General features: G+C 39.7%; 1 protein-coding gene across 1 annotated transcript; it reads right to left on the bottom strand.

The window, feature by feature from the left end:
- Positions 1–6779: 6779 nt before the first annotated feature.
- Positions 6780–20976, bottom strand: sod1 (superoxide dismutase 1, soluble). The gene is made up of 5 exons (XM_034178321.1): positions 20843–20976; positions 19381–19477; positions 19223–19292; positions 7317–7434; positions 6780–7151 (listed from the first exon to the last, which is right to left on the bottom strand). Exons 1-5 carry the CDS (start codon positions 20915–20917, stop codon positions 7044–7046), a joined length of 468 nt encoding a protein of 155 aa, XP_034034212.1. The 5' UTR covers positions 20918–20976; the 3' UTR covers positions 6780–7043.
- Positions 20977–21077: the final 101 nt, after the last annotated feature.

Here is a 21077-nt window from a genome sequence, read left to right as displayed (position 1 = left end):
GCACGATAAGAGAAAGCTCTGTGAACCGCAGACTTCATATTCACCCTAGGGACACAAAGTAGTACTGCTCCCTGAGAACGCAAAACCCAGGTTGGTACGTAAGGTTTAATTAGGTCAGCTAGGTAGGGAGGTGCCAGTCCATGGAAAATTTTATAGACTAGTAGCAGAACCTTAAAATCTGATCTCACTGTGACAGGAAGCCAGAGAAGGGATGCCAAAATGGGTGTAATGTGGTCGAACTTTCTGCTTCGTGTCAAAAGTCTGATTGCAGCATTTTGAACCAATTGGAGACCCCTAATGCTAGACTGCGGTAAACCAGAAAATACAACACTGCAGTAGTCCAATCTAGAAGAGAGAAACGCATGGATCAGGGTCTCAGCATCAGCCATAGACAGGATGGGACGAATCTTCACTATATTTCACAGGTGGAAGAAAGCAGTCCTCGTAATATTTGTAATGTGGAGGTCAAAGGACAATGTAGGATCAAAAATTACCCCAAGGTCCCTCAGTGTGATGTATGACACACGAGCCTAGGCTAAGCATTAACTGGTCAAATTGATGTCGATGTCTCACTGGACTAAGAACCATCATTTCAGTCTTATCAGAGTTTAAAAGTAGGAAGTTTCTAGACATCCAACTTCTCACTGATGCAAGGCAATCTTCTAAGGATTTTATGTGAATGAGATTACCAGCAGTTATCAGCATGTACCACTGAGTATCATCAGCACAGAAGTGAAAGGTAATCCCAAAGTGCCACAATATGTGCCCAAGGGGTGCTATATAAAGGGAGAAAAGCAAGGGGCCTAAGATGGACTCCTGTGGAACCCCAAATTTCTTGTCACTAAAGTTCGAGGTAGTGTTACTGTACAAAACATACAGCTATCCAAGGGCACACCCAGTAATCCCAAAATTATTTTCCAGCCTATCAAGTAGAATATGATGATCCACTGTATCAAACGCAGCATTGAGATCTAACAGCACCAGAACCGTAGTGGTGTCCGAATCCATTGTAAGCAGAAGATCATTCACTACTTTAGTGAGAGCCGTCTCAATGGAATGATATTTTCTAAAAGCAGACTACAGTGGCTCAAAGAGATTATTCTCAGTAAAATAGTCTACGAGCTGCTGAGAGACCACTTTTTCCAGAATTGTAAAGCAAAATGATAGATTTGATATTGGCCGATAGTTTTTCAATACACCAGGGTCAAGATTAGGTTTCTTAAGTAATGGTTTAATCACTGCAGATTTGAAACATTTAGGAAAAGATCAAAACGTTAAAGAAAGATTAATAATTTCCAGCACAGTCGGCCCAAGAGTGGGCCACAGGTCCTTAAACAGTTTTGTTGGTATAGGATCAATTAAACAGGTTGTGCTTTTTGTTGACCTTACGAGTTTTGTCAGCATGCCTAGAGAGATAATCTAAAATTCTGTAACTCTTGGTAATACCTCAGTAATGGCACCCACCTCAATAGTAGGGTGTAGAGGCTGGGTAAAGGCATGCTGGGATATGTTTAATCTCATGTCTTCTATTTTCTTCTCAAAGTAATCCAGGAAATCTTGTGTTGTAAAAGGAGAGCAAACTACAGGTGGTTATCTACCTGTAGTGGACAACCACCTTAGGAGCTTTTTAATGTGTTGGATGAGACTTCTGGAGTTATTACTATACAGCCTGCAATGTGTTTGCTGATTAAATTGTTATACGTGAAATACCAGAGTCACCCTCTTATGGCCTTCTGCTGTTGTGGATTTTGCATTAAGTGACATCAGCAACATCACTGCAACAGAGCAGAAAAGAGAAACAACTGTGGCAGCAAAGCAATGAGGTATTCAGAGCTCGGCTGCCAGACTGCACAAAGAGCAGAGGTCAGAGTTCAGGTCACAGGAGCCTTGCAATTAGTCTACCAACCAACCATGTGTCATAGGACAGGCACCATTTACAGCATCTCACACCTGACCTCTGGCTGCTAATCTCGGAAATATCCCCAGTGTGAGTGGCAGGTGGAACGTGAACCTGCCACCCAAATGACAGAAGCTCACAAGGGAGGGAGGAACGACATCTTCATATGCAATCATTTGCTCATTGTCTACAACATTCCTTATAGTTAATGAGAAGTTTAGATTTAATGTCGTGTCAGACTTGTCATCGCTCATCATTCACTCCATCATTCTTGCTCACCTTGGATTACGTTCAGACCCAGACCCTCATTTATTAACCATGTGCCAGTAGGGTTGTGCAATATGCATCGTATAATGATAAAAACATCTATTGTTTCAAATTATGCTCTATCATTTGTGTGAATTCTTTTGCAAACTACTCTGATTTTGTCTGATAAATAAATCGTGCACCCACAGCGCATGCTCCTCCCTCTGTGTCACATTTCAGTGTGCAGCTGCCGGTGCTCAGTGTGCTCCAGTTCATGCGATGAGACAACCAGAAGCAGGGGGGAAGAAGATTCACACATGGACTGCACTTTTCAGAGGTGGTTGTGAACTTAAACACTGTGAAACATTCAGAAATAATGGTTTATTTCAGATTAAAGTGAGTATCACTAGTAAATAAAATGTTAAATGAGCTATTTTAAATGATGAAAATATTGCTGCGCTGTGTTTTATTTTTTGTGTCATATACCCCTAGAAATTAAGTCATAAACATGGGGAATTTAGCTCGATTTCACCTGCTGCTGATAAATCATGTACAGTAACACCCCCTTGAGGTGCTTTATTGAAATGAATGGGGAAAAACTTAATTTTTTTAGTGTGAAATCAGTGTTTTTGTGGACTTTGACAGTGAATTTCAAAATGGTTAAAATGTGTTTTACAAGAATGCAGTAAAATGACTAGTGTTGCGTATGGACAGTGGACAGTTTTTCCAAAGAGAATATTTTGAGGAGGAAAGTTATTTTTTTTTTATAGTGTATTTTTAACAAACAAGTCAAGTTCAGTACAGTGTGGGAATGGTCGTCAAAATATAGATCTAACCACAGATTTGATCCTTTTTTGTGTGATCATGAGAAAATTCTTAAAGCTTGTTCCCTCTCACGAAAGTGTGGAACTGGCTGTGTTTGTGGATTGTGCCACCGCGCCGTGTCACAATAAGCTAAGATGCTACATGCAGGACACTGCCCAGTCTCACTGAGGAAGCCACTTCTGTGATCATGGAGTCAGACAGAAAGGCAACAAGTGGCCGCTATCAACAGAACAGCCATGATGTGGACCACCTCCCCAGCCCTTTGAGTTAATGGCTAAGCTGAGCTAAACTGATGGCAAAGCTAGTCCATGAATAATTTTATAGGTTAGTAACAGAACCTTGGTAGTGGATAAGTGGTTAGTGTGCTTGGTTTCAGTGCTAAAGGTTCCTGGTTCAAATCCCACCCCTGACATTTCTCCACTATTACTATCAGACCAACCTGAGCTCTCATACCTGAATCATCAAAATTAAGACACTTGAAATACACTCAACAAAAATATAAACGCAACACTTTTGGTTTTGCTCCCATTTTGTATGAGATGAACTCAAAGATCTAAAACTTTTTCCACATACACAATATCACCATTTCCCTCAAATATTGTTCACAAACCAGTCTAAATCTGTGATAGTGAGCACTTCTCCTTTGCTGAGATAATCCATCCCACCTCACAGGTGTGCCATATCAAGATGCTGATTAGACACCATGATTAGTTCACAGGTGTGCCTTAGACTGTCCACAATGAAAGGCCACTCTGAAAGGTGCAGTTTTATCACACAGCACAATGCCACAGATGTTGCAAGATTTGAGGGAGCGTGCAATTGGCATGCTGACAGCAGGAATGTCAACCAGCGCTGTTGCTCGTGTATTGAATGTTCATGTCTCTACCATAAGCCGTCTCCAAAGGCGTTTCAGAGAATTTGGCAGTACATCCAACCAGCCTCACAACCGCAGACCACGTGTAACCACACCAGCCCAGGACCTCCACATCCAGCATGTTCACCTCCAAGATCGTCTGAGACCAGCCACTCAGACAGCTGCTGGAACAATCGGTTTGCATAACCAAAGAATTTCTGCACAAACTGTCAGAAACCGTCTCAGGGAAGCTCATCTGCATGCTCGTCATCCTCATTGGGGTCTCGACCTGGCTCCAGTTCGTCGTTGTAACCGACTTGAGTGGGCAAATGCTCACATTCGCTGGCATTTGGCACGTTGGAGAGGTGTTCTCTTCACGGATGATGCGAAGGAGATGTGTTGCACTGCATGAGGCAAATGGTGGTCACACCAGATACTGACTGGTATCCCCCACAATAAAACAAAACTGCACCTTTCAGAGTGGCCTTTATTGTGGGCAGTCTAAGGCACACCTGTGCACTAATCATGGTGTCTAATCAGCATCTTGGTATGGCACACCTGTGAGGTGGGATGGATTATCTCAGCAAAGGAGAAGTGCTCACTATCACAGATTTAGACTGGTTTGTGAACAATATTTGAGGGAAATGGTGATATTGTGTATGTGGAAAAAGTTTTAGATCTTTGAGTTCATCTCATACAAAATGGGAGCAAAACCAAAAGTGTTGCGTTTATATTTTTGTTGAGTGTATATCAGACTGTAATGTGTACAAATTTCACTTTTTGAATGGAATTACTGAAATAAATCAACTTTTTCATGATATTCTAATTATATGACCAGCACCTGTATGTTGATCAACAATATATTTGTGACTGACTGGTGTGAACGACTTGATAATGAAGTCACACGTCTTAAAAAAAAAAAAAAAAAATACCACTACAGACATATGTACTATGTGTAGAAAATTCAGAACAGACTCCATTGGTTTTGGTCTTGTACATGATCAACACCACTGACCTATAGAGGCACTTTTTTTTTTTCACCTGGGTAACTTTGCTATAATTTGACCAGTTTTAGCCATGGCTGGTGCTGCATCGACATGACTGTCTTCAAGAAACGCAAACTTTTTGACTTCCAGGCTTACCTGCAGTGTTCCTTTTTTATTTGTATGTCATTTTACTGTTTATTTTTATTTCAAAGTACTTTTAATTCTCAGATGGTAAAAGCACTGTACATTCAGGTGTACTGCCGTTTTCAGTAGCACAATGCCCCCTAGAGGAGAACACAGTCTCATACACCAACAAAACCACAGCCTGAAATGTTCACACACCGAGAATCACAGCCTTGTAAAGTCGGTAGGTTGTTTTGAGCTGTAGTTCTGCCACCAGTGCAGCCTGAAACCTCAGATTCAACACCTCAAAAGGACAAACAGATTAAATGATTATTAGTGTTTGTTACTAGTGGGGATCCATGGGCTCCAGATTGGGTAGTTCCAGGTAAAAGTGGCATTGTGTCAGGAAGGGCATCCGGCGTAAAACTTGTGCCAATTACCAATGCGGACCTGGTTGTATCCACTGTGGCAACTCCGGGAGGGGGGAACGGGAGCAGCCAAATGAACAACGTAAAATAAGTAGCTGACATTTTTCAAGGATGGTAATAAATTATGCAGTTTATCATTTTAAATGAAATTGCAGGACATTAAAATGAGAGTTACATTAATTGTTTTTATTTGGTACATTTAGTTGTCATGTTTTACAACTGGCAACATATTTCCTTTGTTTAGAGCTTGTTTGGTTACCAGGGACTGATGAATGGTTATGATGTCCATTGTTACTACCTAATTTCTTCAAAAAAAAAAAAAAAAAAAAAAAAAAATCACTATCAACTTTGTTTTCCTGATGCTCATTCTTGACCCAAAATACTTAACTCATGTGTTGCCTGTGGGGATCCACAGGCTCTAGATGGGGTAGTGTTTATAAAATAGGGTACATTTTTCAAGGGTGGTAATAAATTATGCAAAGTTTCTGAGTTGGAATGGTGAGAATCCAGAATGTTTTTAAAACCTTAGACCTCAACAGCTTCTAGAAGTCCTCAAACCTTTAATTTCCTGTTAAATACATAATTTGTTAATTTACTGTCAATTTATAAAGGGTTTAGGTTCTTATCATATACACTTATTACTTTACATTGTCATTTTTTTTTTTAGATGGACCACAATGGAAGTAAGTGTTTTCACTGTGTCATCCATGTATTTACAATTATTTTATGTACTTACTAAATAAAATCACACGCACACCTGCTTTTAATATACATGTGATTTCCTGGCCCCTGCTTGATTGGCGTGTGACTCCAGAATGTAAACATGAACATCCCTTGTTCAGTGTTGTTCACCATTATCTGGTTTCTCTAAAAATATTACTATCAACGTTCCATTTTGACAACATTCATCCATCCTTCTCACTCCTGGTAATAGCAACTAAACTGCCTAAACCAACTACAAAAAAGCAAAATCAGTAACTGTTTAATATGAATTACAATAACATTTAAAACCCTAAAAGTCCCATGGTGCATTGCAGCACAATGTCCAATGGTCACGCCTGTTAGCTAATAGCACTAATTTCTCCAAAAATTAGTCCTATCAGCTTGCCGTTTTCACAGCGTTCATCCTAAACCCAAAATACATAAGCATACCAAACGGAAAATGTCAGCTCTTCCCAGTTTCTCCGTGATCGAAGCCACATAGACACGCCGGCCAGTTGGCTATTATAATATAGCCCTCAAATGGCAAGTGTCAGCTCTCCCCAGTTTCTCCTTGATCACAGTTACAGACGCCACTTGGCTTTTAATATATAGATGAGTCCGATCACAATTTGACTACTGTCTAAAACTACTTCAGACATAATAAACAGACCTGTGAGGTTTAATCAACTTCAGAATTGGCATTCAAGAAGCAAACTAGCACCACTCAGTTGAAATTTATTGATTTTACATAAAGTGTATATATTTTTTAAACTGCCTTAATTCTTTGGGACCAAAACAAACATCCAACAGTATTAAGACAGAACAAAAGAAGGCTCAACTGTTATTTTAAGTGTGTTTTTTTCTTTCTTTCCCTGAACTAGCCAAAGCCAGGAGGCCTTCCACGGGACAAACTGTCATGACAAGTAGCTATGTTGGTCTTCTAAGTGGAGCAAAATGAAGTGCATCAAGATGTGGCAGATTATTTATGCAGCGATTCCAATAACTCCACAGGCTAGACGGCCACCAGCGTTGCCAGTCTTCAGACTCTCCTCATTACCCCCCTTTCCCAGGTCATCAGCCTTCTCATGAATCTAAAGGGATCACAAGAGCAAATGGATTTTACAACCCAAGCTTGTATCTTTCCAGCTTTCAGACCAATCACACAATCTTTGTATAGCAGTGTGACTGTGTCAAACAGTTACATCTGGGATAGTAAAAACTACACCTTTAAAGAAATGAGAATGACAGTCTCTTACCACCATGGTTCTTCCAATGATGGACAGAGGGCCAGTGAGAGTTATAATGCTGTCTGTGAAGTCCATTACTGCAATCCCATCTTCACCTGCAGTCACATTACCCAGGTCACCCACATGCCTGTTTGCATTTGGGGTGCGGGTAAATTGCAGACGTTAGCCACTTTGTTTTCTGAATACTTTAAGCAATGTGCCACAAATAATGATGTGCAAAACAAAGTACACATTCTATGTTATGCACCCACTGAACAGTCTGTATATACAAGTCTGTTTTCTCTATGCTTTGATTTTATGACTGCAACAATAATTACTGCTGCAACTCTGCACAAATTTAGGGGTTACTGTAAAAAGCTGGAATGGGATATGATGATTTAGCATTTTAGTATTTTTTTTTAACATTACCTGACTGCATCAGGAGTTATTACAAAATTCTAGAACTGGCAGAAGTGAACAGCAGATTTTTGTACAATTCCAATGAAGTTGGGAAGTTGTATAAAATGTATATAAAAACAGAATACAATGATGTACAAATCCTCTTCAACCTATATTCAATTGAATACACCACAAAGAAGATTTTTGATGTTCAAACTGATAGACTGTTTATGTGCAAGTATTTGCTCATTTTGAAATGGATACCTGCAACACATGTCAAAAAAAGCTGTGACAGTGGTAAACATACCTTTCCTTCCAGCAACACTCAATAAGCATTTGGGAACTGAGGACACTAATTGTTGAAGCTTTGTAGGTGGAATTCTTTCCCATTCTTGCTTGATGTACAACTTCAGTTGCTCAACAGTCCGGGGTCTCCATTGTGCCACACATTTTCAATGGGCAACAGGTCTGGACTGCAGGCAGGCCAGTCTAGTACCTGCACTCTTTTACTACAAAGCCACGCTGTTGTAAAACGTGCAGAATGTGGCTTGGCATTGTCTTGCCGAAATAAGCAGGGGGGTCCCTGAAAGAGACGTTGCTTGGATGGCAGCATGTGTTGCTCCAAAACCTGCATGTACCTTTCAGCATTGATGGTGCCGTCACAGATGTGTAAGCTGCCCATGCCATGGGCACCAACACACCCCCATACCACCACAGATGCTGGCTTTTGAACTTTATGCTGGTAACAATCTGGATGGTCTTTTTCCTCTTGTCCGGAATTTGAAACATGGACTCAGACCATAGCACACTTTTCCACTTTGTGTCTGTCCATTTCAAATGAGCTCAGGCCCAGAGAAGGCAGCAGCGTTTCTGGATGTTGTTGATGTCTGGCTTTCGCTTTGTATGGCAGAGTTTTAACTTTCACTTGTAGATGTAGTGACGAACTGTGTTAACTGACAATGGTTTTCTGATGTGTTCTGAGCCCATGCGGTAAGATCCTTAACACAATGATGTCGGTTTTTAATGCAGTGCCACCTGAGGGATCAAAGGTCATGGCCAATGTTGGTTTTTGGCCTTGCCGCTTACGTGTAGAAAGTTCTCCAGATACTCTGAATCTTCTGATTATATTATGGACTGTAGATGATGGAATCCCTAAAGTCCTTGCAATTGAATGTTGAGAAACATTGTTCTTAAACTGTTGGGCTATTTTTCATGCAGTTGTTCACAAAGTGGTAATCTCACCCCATCTTTGCTTGTGAACAGCTGAGACTATCGGGGATGCTCCTTTTGTACCCAATCATGGCACTCAGTGCTTATCGAGTGTTGGAAGGAAAGGTGATGCAACAGTGCTAAACATACCACAACACAAAAACAAAACTGAGTTCAATCCAATGGGCACCTGAGCTAAAAGGCTGAGTAATCAATCAATCAATTTTATTTATATAGCGCCAAATCACAACAGTTGCCCCAAGGCGCTTTATATTGTAAGGCAAGGCCATACAATAATTACGTAAAAACCCCAATGGTCAAAACGACCCCCTGTGAGCAAGCACTTGGCGACAGTGGGAAGGAAAAACTCCCTTTTAACAGGAAGAAACCTCCAGCAGAACCAGGCTCAGGGAGGGGCAGTCTTCTGCTGGGACTGGTTGGGGCTGAGGGAGAGAACCAGGAAAAAGACATGCTGTGGAGGGGAGCAGACATCAATCACTAATGATTAAATGCAGAGTGGTGCATACAGAGCAAAAAGAGAAAAACAGTGCATCATGGGAACCCCCCAGCAGTCTAAATCTATAGCAGCATAACTAAGGGATGGTTCAGGGTCACCTGATCCAGCCCTAACTATAAGCTTTAGCAAAAAGGAACGTTTTAAGCCTAATCTTAAAAGTAGAGAGGGTGTCTGTCTCCCTGATCTGAATTGGGAGCTGGTTCCACAGGAGAGGAGCCTGAAAGCTGAAGGCTCTGCCTCCCATTCTACTCTTACAAACCCTAGGAACTACAAGTAAGCCTGCAGTCTGAGAGCGAAGCGCTCTATTGGGGTGATATGGTACTATGAGGTTCCTAAGATAAGATGGGACCTGATTATTCAAAACCTTATAAGTAAGAAGACGAATTTTAAATTCTATTCTAGAATTAACAGGAAGCCAATGAAGAGAGGCCAATATGGGTGAGATATGCTCTCTCTTTCTAGTCCCCGTTAGTACTCTAGCTGCAGCATTTTGAATTAACTGAAGGCTTTTCAGGGAACTTTTAGGACAACCTGATAATGAATTACAATAGTCCAGCCTAGAGGAAATAAATGCATGAATTAGTTTTTCAGCATCACTCTGAGACAAGACCTTTCTAATTTTAGAGATATTGCGTAAATGCAAAAAAGCAGTCCTACATATTTGTTTAATATGCGCTTTGAATGACATATCCTGATCAAAAATGACTACAAGATTTCTCACAGTATTACTAGAGGTCAGGGTAATGCCATCCAGAGTAAGGATCTGGTTAGACACCATGTTTCTAAGATTTGTGGGGCCAAGTACAATAACTTCAGTTTTATCTGAGTTTAAAAGCAGGAGGTTAGAGGTCATCCATGTCTTTATGTCTGTAAGACAATCCTGCAGTTTAGCTAATTGGTGTGTGTCCTCTGGCTTCATGGATAGATAAAGCTGGGTATCATCTGCGTAACAATGAAAATTTAAGCAATGCCGTCTAATAATACTGCCTAAGGGAAGCATGTACAAAGTGAATAAAATTGGTCCTAGCACAGAACCTTGTGGAACTCCATAATTAACCTTAGTCTGTGAAGAAGATTCCCCATTTACATGAACAAACTGTAATCTATTAGATAAATATGATTCAAACCACTGCAGCGCAGTGCCTTTAATACCTATGGCATGCTCTAATCTCTGTAATAAAATTTAATTGTCAACAGTATCAAAAGCAGCACTGAGGTCTAATAAGCACAGAGATGAGTCCACTGTCTGAGGCCATAAGAAGATCATTTGTAACCTTCACTAATGCTGTTTCTGTACTATGATGAATTCTAAAACCTGACTGAAACTCTTTAAATAGACCATTCCTCTGCAGATGATCAGTTAGCTGTTTTACAACTATCCTTTCAAGAATTTTTGAGAGAAAAGGAAGGTTGGAGATTGGCCTATAATTAGCTAAGATAGCTGGGTCAAGTGATGGCTTTTTAAGTAATGGTTTAATTACTGCCACCTTAAAAGCCTGTGGTACATAGCCAACTAATAAAGATAGATTGATCATATTTAAGATCGAAGCATTAAATAATGGTAGGGCTTCCTTGAGCAGCCTGGTAGGAATGGGGTCTAATAGACATGTTGATGGTTTGGATGAAGTAACTAATGAAAATAACTCAGACAGAACAATCAGAGAAAGAGTCTAACCAAATACCGGCATCACTGAAAGCAGCCAAAGATAACGATACGTCTTTGGGATGGTTATGAGTAATTTTTCCTCTAATAGTTAAAATTTTATTAGCAAAGAAAGTCATGAAGTCATTACTAGTTAAAGTTAAAGGAATACTCGGCTCAATAGAGCTCTGACTCTTTGTCAGCCTGGCTACAGTGCTGAAAAGAAACCTGGGGTTCTTATTTTCTTCAATTAGTGATGAGTAGTAAGACGTCCTAGCTTTACGGAGGGCTTTTTTTATAGAGCAACAGACTCCTTCCAGGCTAAGTGAAGATATTCTAAATTAGTGAGACGCCATTTCCTCTCCAACTTACGGGTTATCTGCTTTAAGCTGCGAGTTTGAGTTATACCACGGAGTCAGGCACTTCTGATTTAAAGCTCTCTTTTTCAGAGGAGCTACAGCATCCAAAGTTGTCTTCAATGAGGATGTAAAACTTGACGAGATACTCTATCTCACTTACAGAGTTTAGGTAGCTACTCTGCACTGTGTTGGTATATGGCATTAGAGAACATAAAGAAGGAAGCATATCCTTAAACCTAGTTACAGCGCTTTCTGAAAGACTTCTAGTGTAATGAAACTTATTCCCCACTGCTGGGTAGTCCATCAGAGTAAATGTAAATGTTATTAAGAAATGATCAGACAGAAGGGAGTTTTCAGGGAATACTGTTAAGTCTTCAATTTCCATACCATAAGTCAGAACAAGATCTGAGATATGATTAAAGTGGTGGGTGGACTCATTTACATTTTGAGCAAAGCCAATTGAGTCTAATAATAGATTAAATGCAGTGTTGAGGCTGTCATTCTCAGCATCTGTGTGGATGTTAAAATCGCCCACTAGTACTGATGTACATGTGATTTCTTTCTTTGTTTTTTTAATAAGTTGCAAAAATCTAAAACACTTGAGGAAATAAATTTAATCCATGGTGGAATAAGGGGCTGTTAACATAAAATGTGGAAAGTGAAATGCTGTGAATACTTTCCAGATGCACTGTATACGTACACATACTCATCTGCAGTTAGTCATAATCCAATACTTGTATTTTGTTAGCACATAAAAAAAAAATATCAAGCCACAATCAAATGACAAGGATCCACTCAGTCGTTATAATATTTAGTAGTAAAAAATGTGGAAAAAGTCATGAAATTTGGCTCATATTGTCACTTAGCATCTCTAGTTTCAGTGGTAAAGAGTTTTGTGGCTGGTTTTGGTGTTGACCCTTTTTTGCACAGTCCCCCCCCCCCCCCCATTAACAAGCCAGATATGGTAAATTGGCAACTTCCTCCAATTTTTATAAAACTTGCTCCCATAACAGGATAAAGGGGCCTCTGTAAGTTTGGTCCACCAATTGGGAACGTCACTTGGTATTTGTCAATTATCTCCTATGCATGCTTAAATGAAGCAGTTCTGGTTGCAAGACGGGCTTGTTTAGATCTAAAATCTACTTTTGGATGTTGGCAAAGAGCTGGACCTTTCCAATATATTCCAAACATATACCTGTGGAAAGCACAAATGATCTCGTCAGCCAAGAGATTTTTGTTTACACAATTTTCGATCAGTTTTTTTTTTTTCCATCTAATTCCGTGTCGTCTGCTGTGGTAAGTCCGAGATTCCTGATGTGATTTTTCACTTTAGCATTCAAATCTGCAACTTGACTAATACCAGTCTTTTGACTCTTTTTGCATTTCTCATACTTAGATTGTGACAAGGCCATCTTCAAAACAGCAAACTAATAGAAGGGAATAAACCATTTGTTAGGTACTACAACCCCTGGCAAAAACTATGGAATCACCGGCCTCGGAGGATGTTCATTCAGTTTAATTTTGTAGAAAAAAAAAGATCACAGACATGACACAAAACTAAAGTCATTTCAAATGGCAACTTTCTGGCTTTAAGAAACACTAAGAAATCAGGAAAAAAAAATTTGTGGCAGTCAGTAACGGTTACTTTTTTACACCAAGCAGAGGAAAAAAATAAGTAATCACTCAATTCTGAAGATTATGGAATCATGAAAAACAAAAGAACGCTCCAACATCACTAGTATTTTGTTGCACCACCTCTAGCTTTTATAACAGCTTGCAGTCTCTGAGGCATGGACTTGAGTGACAAACAGTACTCTTCATCAATCTGGCTCCAACTTTCTCTGATTGGTGTTGCCAGATCAGCTTTGCAGGTTGGAGCCTTGTCATGGACCATTTTCTTCAACTTCCAAAGATTTTCAATTGGATTAAGATCCGGACTATTTGCAGGCCATGACATTGACCCTATGTGTCTTTTTGCAAGGAATGTTTTAACAGTTTTTGCTCTATGGCAAGATGCATTATCATCTTGAAAAATAATATCATCCCCAAACATCCTTTCAATTGATGGGATAAGAAAAGTGTCCAAAATAAACGTAAACTTGTGCATTTACTGATGATGTAATGACAGCCATCTCCCCAGTGCCTTTACCTGACATGCAGCCCCATATCAATGACTGTGGAAATTTACATGTTCTCTTCAGGCAGTCCTCTTTCTAAATCTCATTGGAACGGCACCAAACAAAAGTTCCAGCATCATCACCTTACCCAATGCAGATTCGAGATTCATCACTGAATATGACTTTCATCCAGTCATCCACAGTCCACGATTGCTTTTCCTTAGCCCATTGTAACCTTGTTTTTTTCTGTTTAGGTGTTAATGATTGCTTTTGTTTAGCTTTTCTGTATGTAAATCCCATTTCCTTTAGGTGGTTTCTTACAGTTCCGTCAGACGTTGACTCCAGTTTCCTCCCATTCGTTCCTCATTTTTGTTGTGCATTTTCGATTTGAGACATATTGCTTTAAGTTTTCTGTCTTGACACTTTGATGTCTTCCTTGGTCTACCAGTATGTTTGCCTTTAACAACCTTTCCATGTTTGTATTTGGTCCAGAGTTTAGACACAGCTGACTGTGAACAACCAACATCTTTTGCAACATTGCGTGATTTACCCTCTTTTAAGAGTTTGATAATCCTCTCCTTTGTTTCAATTGACATCTCTCGTGTTGGAGCCATGATTCATGTCAGTCCACTTGGTGCAACAGCTCTCCAAGGTGTGATCACTCCTTTTTAGATGCAGACTAACGAGCAGATCTGATTTGATGCAGGTGTTAGTTTTGGGGATGAAAATTTACAGGGTGATTCTGTAATTTATTCCTCAGAATTGAGTCCATATTTTTTTCCCCTCTGCTTGGTCTAAAAAAGTAACCGTTACTGACTGCCACAATCTTTTTTTTTTTCTTGATTTCTTATAGTGTTTCTTAAAGCCAGAAAGTTGCCATTTGAAATGACTTTAGTTTTGTGTCATGTCTGTGATGTGCTTTTTTTCTACAAAATTAAACAACTGAATGAACATCCTCCGAGGCCTGTGATTCCATAATTTTTGCCAGGGGTTGTAGTATACAGTAGTCCCTCCTTTATCGTGGGAGTTACACTCTAAAAATAATCCGCGATAAGCGAAATCCGCAAAGTAGTCAGCGGTATTTTTTGCAATTATTATAAATGTTTTAAGGCTGTAAAACCCCTCACTACACACTTTATATACTTTTCTCAAACAGGCATTAACATTTTCTCACTGTTCTCTCCTGTGTAAACACTTTTCTTCTGGGCGAGAACATTATAAACAGACACGCAGAACTTTCCCTTCGCTCACTGCCTCCGGAGGTACGGATGCGGGACCCGCAAAGAATCCAAGTCCTCTCTCAGTGGCCACGGAGCTCTGCGGTTGCGGTCAACATCCGCATCAAAACAGCGAGGGTAGTCTCTGGACCTGTTGCCAGATTTGGTGCAGCTCTGCACAGCAGACAGGGGGGCGGTGAGAGTGGCCCGCTGCTGCGTTTACCGAGCCCGCAGACTCAGTAAGCGCATCGGAGGCAGTGAGAGCAATCGCGGTGATGCCGACCAGTGCCGCGAATGGCCCGCCTGATAAGGATGCAGAACACAATGCGGTTAAAAAAAGCGCATGCAAAATTACACAAAAAAAAAATCCACGAAACTGCGAGGCCGCGAAAGGTGAACCGCGTTATAGCGAGGGACCACTGTATTGCATGAAGTGATCTCCATGCACAGATCAGACAAGCCTTTTGATCTCACTGGGAAAACAGTTGAACACAAAAAAGAAAAAAGCAGGGTTTAGAATCATGGGTTCTTGTGAAAAATGTACAAAAGTATGATGAGAAATAGGACAAATGGTTCACGAGAGAGTTATTTGAAAGTGTTCATTTTTGCAGTTTAGTTCCTATTTGGCCACCAGGTGGCAGCCTACAGCCAGAATTATTTGTCACACTGCACTCAAAAGGCCTTTTTCCACTACACAAGAGTAACACTACTCGGCTCGACTCCAGAGGTGGGACGAAGTCACTGTCAAGTCATGAACTGGCAAGTCTAAAGTCACTAGTCTCAACTTAGCTTGCAAACAATTGGTGGTCATTATGACTTGAGACGTGCCGATTCATGACTTGAGAGTGACTGCATCCCACCTCTGCTGAACTCTTTTTTTTGCTTTTCGATTAGGGTTAGTACCTGGTACCAGGTGCTTTTTTTGGTACCTGCTCAGGAATGGTTCCAAGCAAGCCGAGCCAATACTAAAATATGACGTCAACAGGCTGTTGGCCGCTGATTGGTCAGAGTCATGAGCGCGCCATCCAAGACGAGAATCAAACCTGCCATTTTTAAATACTTGCAACGGTGTTACAGCGACCGTCCTTTTTTTTCATTTCACGGAGATTTTTTTTTTTTTTTTTTAACTCACTTGTACAAAACTACACTGTGGTCCATGGATGAGTTGTGGACGTTTCTGTGTTTGGTGGCGGAGGAGAGAATACAGAGACGTGGATGAAGTGATCCGAAATCAGAAAATCTCTCAGGTCTTTGGCCGCTCACGGGTACCGGACATTAGAGCAACGCTGAGAACAGCTGAAAAAGCTTTAAAGTGATTACAGGACCACAACGGCAGGAGTAGGTCGGACTGTAAGGACTGGAAACAGTTCAAAGCCAGTCGACACAAGCCCTGGTATCACTCGGGGACACCTCTGAGTTAACCCCTCCAACCCAGGTGAGCTCATGCTGCCCGGAGCACGGACATCCACGACGGACGGATCAGACCGTCCAAAAACTCTTCAACAGCAGCTAAGTGACCCAGTCGACGGTTCCATGTAAAGGAATTGTTGTCTATGGATAGAAAGTGGCTAATTTTAATCTTATGGCTCCTTTTTAACATTCATGCTTGTTTAATATTTTTCTTAATTGGCTTCAAAATTCATCACTAAATTCCAACCAGATTTATCTACTTAAAGTTTTAAGCTTTATCTATTTCTTCCAACGTCTCATGAGTGAATAATAAAATTGTTTCCATGAATGATCTTATTTTCAATCACTGTCCAGAAAATGCCGGTAAAATGTTCATTTCTTGTATAAACTGTAAATATTTTCTGCTGTGGCTTATTTTGGGCTCACAAGGGAACTCTTGGTCAACCATATACTGAGAATGTGACTTTCAGATCAGAGATTGATTAATTCATTTGAAACTGAAAATAATGTTTAAATTATAGTACCTATGCTATAAAAAATAGGTGGTGCCCTGAAAATTAAGTAAATAAGTATTAAACCCTAAATTAATTATTCTGATGACCTTTTATATTGGGCCTAGTCCAATCCAATTCGGGAGTTTAACTACTTATTCACTATAAATTGCTACAGATTAATGGTGCTCAGTGTGAGCGTGATTCAGTAAATAAATCATTAAAAATTGTTACATGTTTTTGGCGCTCCCGTGTGGAGGCAGCAAGATTTAAACTAAACATTACAAAACCTTTTGTCATTGATGTTTTGGTGCAATGATGGTTCATTTAAGAATTTTTAGTTTGGGATTTGCCACTCCAGAAGACACTGTACACTACACCTGGCTGAATCTTTACTAAGATGCTGGAATAATCATGTCTAAACTGAGATTTTACCAAACGGTATTTAACACAAGCAAAAAGGTTTAGTTACTTCAGTGATAGCACCATTACATCAAGGAATTCTGGCTATACGAGGGTTAGGGTTTAATGAGATGTAACATTTTACCACAAATTATTGTACTGTGATGTATAATCGTGCTGGATGACTTATACCAAACCAGAAGTAATTAGTCAGATATTTTGAACAACCAGTTTTACTGTGTTTACATTTATGACCCCATTAAATGTAAAACTTATTTTACTACTAGATTATGCTTAAAGAGCTTTTCAAACTGTTAGCCTTGAATTTAAATCATTAAACCATGGTAACTTTTATAAATCAAATTGTTACACAAAAGTGTAAACATTTTAGCAAAAAGCACAAAAATTTATTCAAAATTCACAGTGAAACAAACGGTGTATAACATGTAGGCAAATGATGCCAAAGGTGTCCCATCTGTGGCATGAGCTTTTGCAGTGGTGACTGAGAAAACCATCTGAAACACACACACAGCATACATATTTTAATTAATGCTGTCAGGTTATTAAAAAAATAATGTAATTGATTACTGGGTTTGTGATTAGTTCATATAAATGAATCATTTAATTGCAGGTATATTAAAAAAAAATCTCAGATCTGTGTGTGTTTGGGGCATTTAATAATCTGGTAAAAAGGATCTGGGTTATTTTTGTTACACACCAAGGAGGTATTAAACAAGCAGTAAACGCATCTTAAATCGGGAAAACTGTCCAACTGTTAGGATGGGTTAAATGCAGACAAATTTCACTGTATGTGTACAATGACAAAAGGCTATATCATATAGAATGTCTATAAAAACAGAATTGTGGGAGTTTGGAGGCTGATTCTTTCTGCACAGTATGACTCCTTTAATAATTATCTTATTAGATTTCATATTTAAATCTGTCCATTGAACATTAAAATCTGGATGAAAAACAAATTAAACATTTTAATGAGTTTTAAGCCTGTTTGAGTTCAGTGACATAATGGACATTAAAACCAAAATCAACATTTTGTGCATGAACATCAGTAAACGCACAAACTCCCACATTAGAGATTTAACAATAAGTTATCAAAGCAAGTTACTTTGGTATAAAAAGTATTGACATCTAACATTTATTGCTCTCAGAAACAAGTCTTTATTTACAGACCAAGTAAGTCACTGACGTCAAAACAAAAAAATGAAGTGTGAGTGAAGGCGTGATAGGTGCTATAATTAATCTAAATTAACGCTTTATTTTGACAGTCACAATTTTAATACTTAATAGCAACAGGCTGCAGTTATTACTTATTTACGAAGCTAACGATTAGCTTACCGTCATGCTTCGTCTCCAGCAGCTCGTATCTTCTCGTCTTCGTATTGTTGTATGAATTCCCAAAGACTTCTGTACTTCTCAAGCGTGTTTCCTCTCACCGCCAGCAGCTTTCTCTTAAAAACTCAAAGCAGTAAACCCACGGAGTCCGCCATTGTTTATGTCGCATATAAAACTACGTCACTGCAGTTTGCTCTGCTGACCCCGCCATGTTGAGGAGGTTCTATTTGTAGTGGAAAAAGATGTGCCTGAAGCCAGACCGAGTAGGGTCGAGTAGTGCTACTTCTGTGTAATGGAAAAGAGCCTAAACTTGCAGAGGCCCCTTTACCCTTGTTATGGGAGCAAATTCTGCAAGTTTCATGAAAAATCGGAGAAAGTTGCCAATTTACCATTAATCCTACCAAGGATTTTTTTTTTTTAATGTGATTGTTACTTTCTAACATATCTACCCATTAAAATCTGAAGGGGTCATGAATCACCCTCAAACAGAAACTGGCCTGATTCTAATAAAAACTGACTCTTAAAGGGGTCTGAGTGCAGCTGGAGTGTTCACATATGGGCAAATAAAATAAATAGCTCAGTCATTGATCAAAATTCATTTTGAGGGCTGAAAAGGTCCAAGTGTGAGAACACACTTCACTGACATAAAATTACTTAATTTCCAATGTGATTTGTATATGCATACAAACAAACTGTTTCTTACATAGCCCCGCAAAACATTTGTTTGCAGGATGGGGGTGGAAACACCTCAGATTATTATAACAATTCAGTTGACTCATTTTCACAAAATCATTTACTGAACATTGTGACTTGTAGCACATACCTCTCTGTATCTGCAGGACCACCATGGTTCTTCTCATAAGGATTGTAATGGGGGCCTGCACTAATGCATCCTGAAAAAGATGGGGGTGTTATCTTAACAGCAAGTTCAGGAAAGCTAGGACTAGAGTCTGCTAAAACAACTGTTTCTCGGGCACTCACCATTTGTGTTGTCTCCAAAAGCATGGACATGGAAACCATGCTCCCCTGGATTAAGGCCTTGAATTTCTCCAGTCACCTTTACAGGAGCCGAGTCATTCTAACAAGTAAAGAACATGTGACAGGGGAGAGAGAGAGAGAAAAAAAGAGAACTCAGAAGCTGTCAAAGCCAGGTGCCAAGACAGGCTAAAGACAAGAATAGCAGCCTCTGTGCATCCAAGCACCAACTGAACTACTATATATATATATATATATATATAAACAAGAGAATTAGTCAAACTTTAATACTGCCAACACTAAATGACTCAGCATGATCTTTAAAGTCATGTTGTCATGTTCCATGGAGATGTCAGTCTGCATATTTCATTTAAAAAGGATTACTCTGTTAACCTGAAAAATGTAGCTGACAACTGTTGACATGATTGAGCACAACGTATGTAAACAGTTTTCTGGGTTTGGAATGTTGCAATAAATCAGTTTGCATATAGTTCAGTCAAAGCACACAAGGAAACAGGCATTTAAAGTGTTGACTTCCCTTAGATTAAAGGATAGGTTTGACTAAGCAGAAGCAACAGATTTTCTTTCCATCATTCCGATCAAATTCAAAACATCACATTGCAGTTATTAATGTGTTTTGTCCTCTGGATCTGTGCAGGCACACCTGAAACTGGGCTTTGCTTGCAGGCTTCCTCCACCCTTACAATCTAGTGTCATTATACAAAGGATCTACTTAGGTGCTGTATAATACACAATAATGAAAATCGCAGTTACAACATTAGATTTCAACCACATACACCACACCACTAATCAGAAGCGTACAAGCCAGAAGTCAGGGCCTGGTCTGTGGTTGGTCAGTAAATAGTGCAAAATAAGGCCAAAATATTTGAGCTAAAGGCAACAATGACTCAGCAAATATCGATTTATCTTGCAAGCTGCAGCATTCACCCAGACCAGTTTGTTTCCAAGCTATTATTTTCGTCAAATATTGACCAGATATGTGCAATTTAATGGAGCTTTATCACTGTGTATCAGCAAATCACAAGACGCAACAGGCGTCTCCGAAGAATTTGCCGTTTATTAGTAACAAGATTCAGGTCAGAGGTTAAGCGTTTAACGATAACAATGATAAACCACTGACTTAGTATGCAGCTAAAACTAGGACGCTGAACAACTGGAAAAATTTGAGCGGCTTATTTTTTGCTACTTCGCCAATTATCAAATATACGAGCCAATTTATGTACACGAAAATCCGCACAGGTTCAACGTAATGTCGGAAAAAAACAGCACATACACTCACAGAACTCACTTTAAAAGAGAGAAAAAAGGAATAAATTCAACAGTTCGTCGTCTGCAGATATGCTAGCTAACTTAGCACTGTTAGCGCCAAGAACGCACATCAGTTGTGCGGATTTTTACTCAAACATGATGAAGCAATTTTTATGTCGTGACATAAATGCATATTTACCTCCTGCAGAAAATGAACTGTGCCAGTGACCGGCCCGGCTCCTTTTAACACGCACACCGCTTTTAACAGGGTCATGTTTCCAAGACGCACTTCACACTAAGCTGAAGTTTGTACCGTCTCGTGCTCGACGGACAACCAACCATATCCAACACCTGGGCGGTGCTATGATATACACAGCCAATGAGCGCTAAATTAAACTAAGCACACACATTTGGATTGGTTGACGCGAGAGTGG

The sequence above is a fragment of the Thalassophryne amazonica genome, chromosome 9 (assembly GCF_902500255.1).
Source record: "Thalassophryne amazonica chromosome 9, fThaAma1.1, whole genome shotgun sequence".
NCBI lineage: Eukaryota > Metazoa > Chordata > Actinopteri > Batrachoidiformes > Batrachoididae > Thalassophryne > Thalassophryne amazonica.
The sequence above is the reverse complement of the archived record's forward strand: the minus strand, read 5'-3'. Positions and strand labels throughout refer to the sequence as shown.

Coding starts and splice junctions, on each gene's coding strand:
- sod1 (XM_034178321.1), bottom strand. CDS start 20,917: ATGACCCTGTTAAAAGCGGTGTGCGTGTTAAAAGGAGCCGGGCCGGTC. Junction 7,435..19,222: donor GGTCCTGCAGATACAGAGAG/GTATGTGCTACA, acceptor AAATGCAAACAG/GCATGTGGGTGACCTGGGTA. Junction 7,152..7,316: donor TCATTGGAAGAACCATGGTG/GTAAGAGACTGT, acceptor TGATCCCTTTAG/ATTCATGAGAAGGCTGATGA.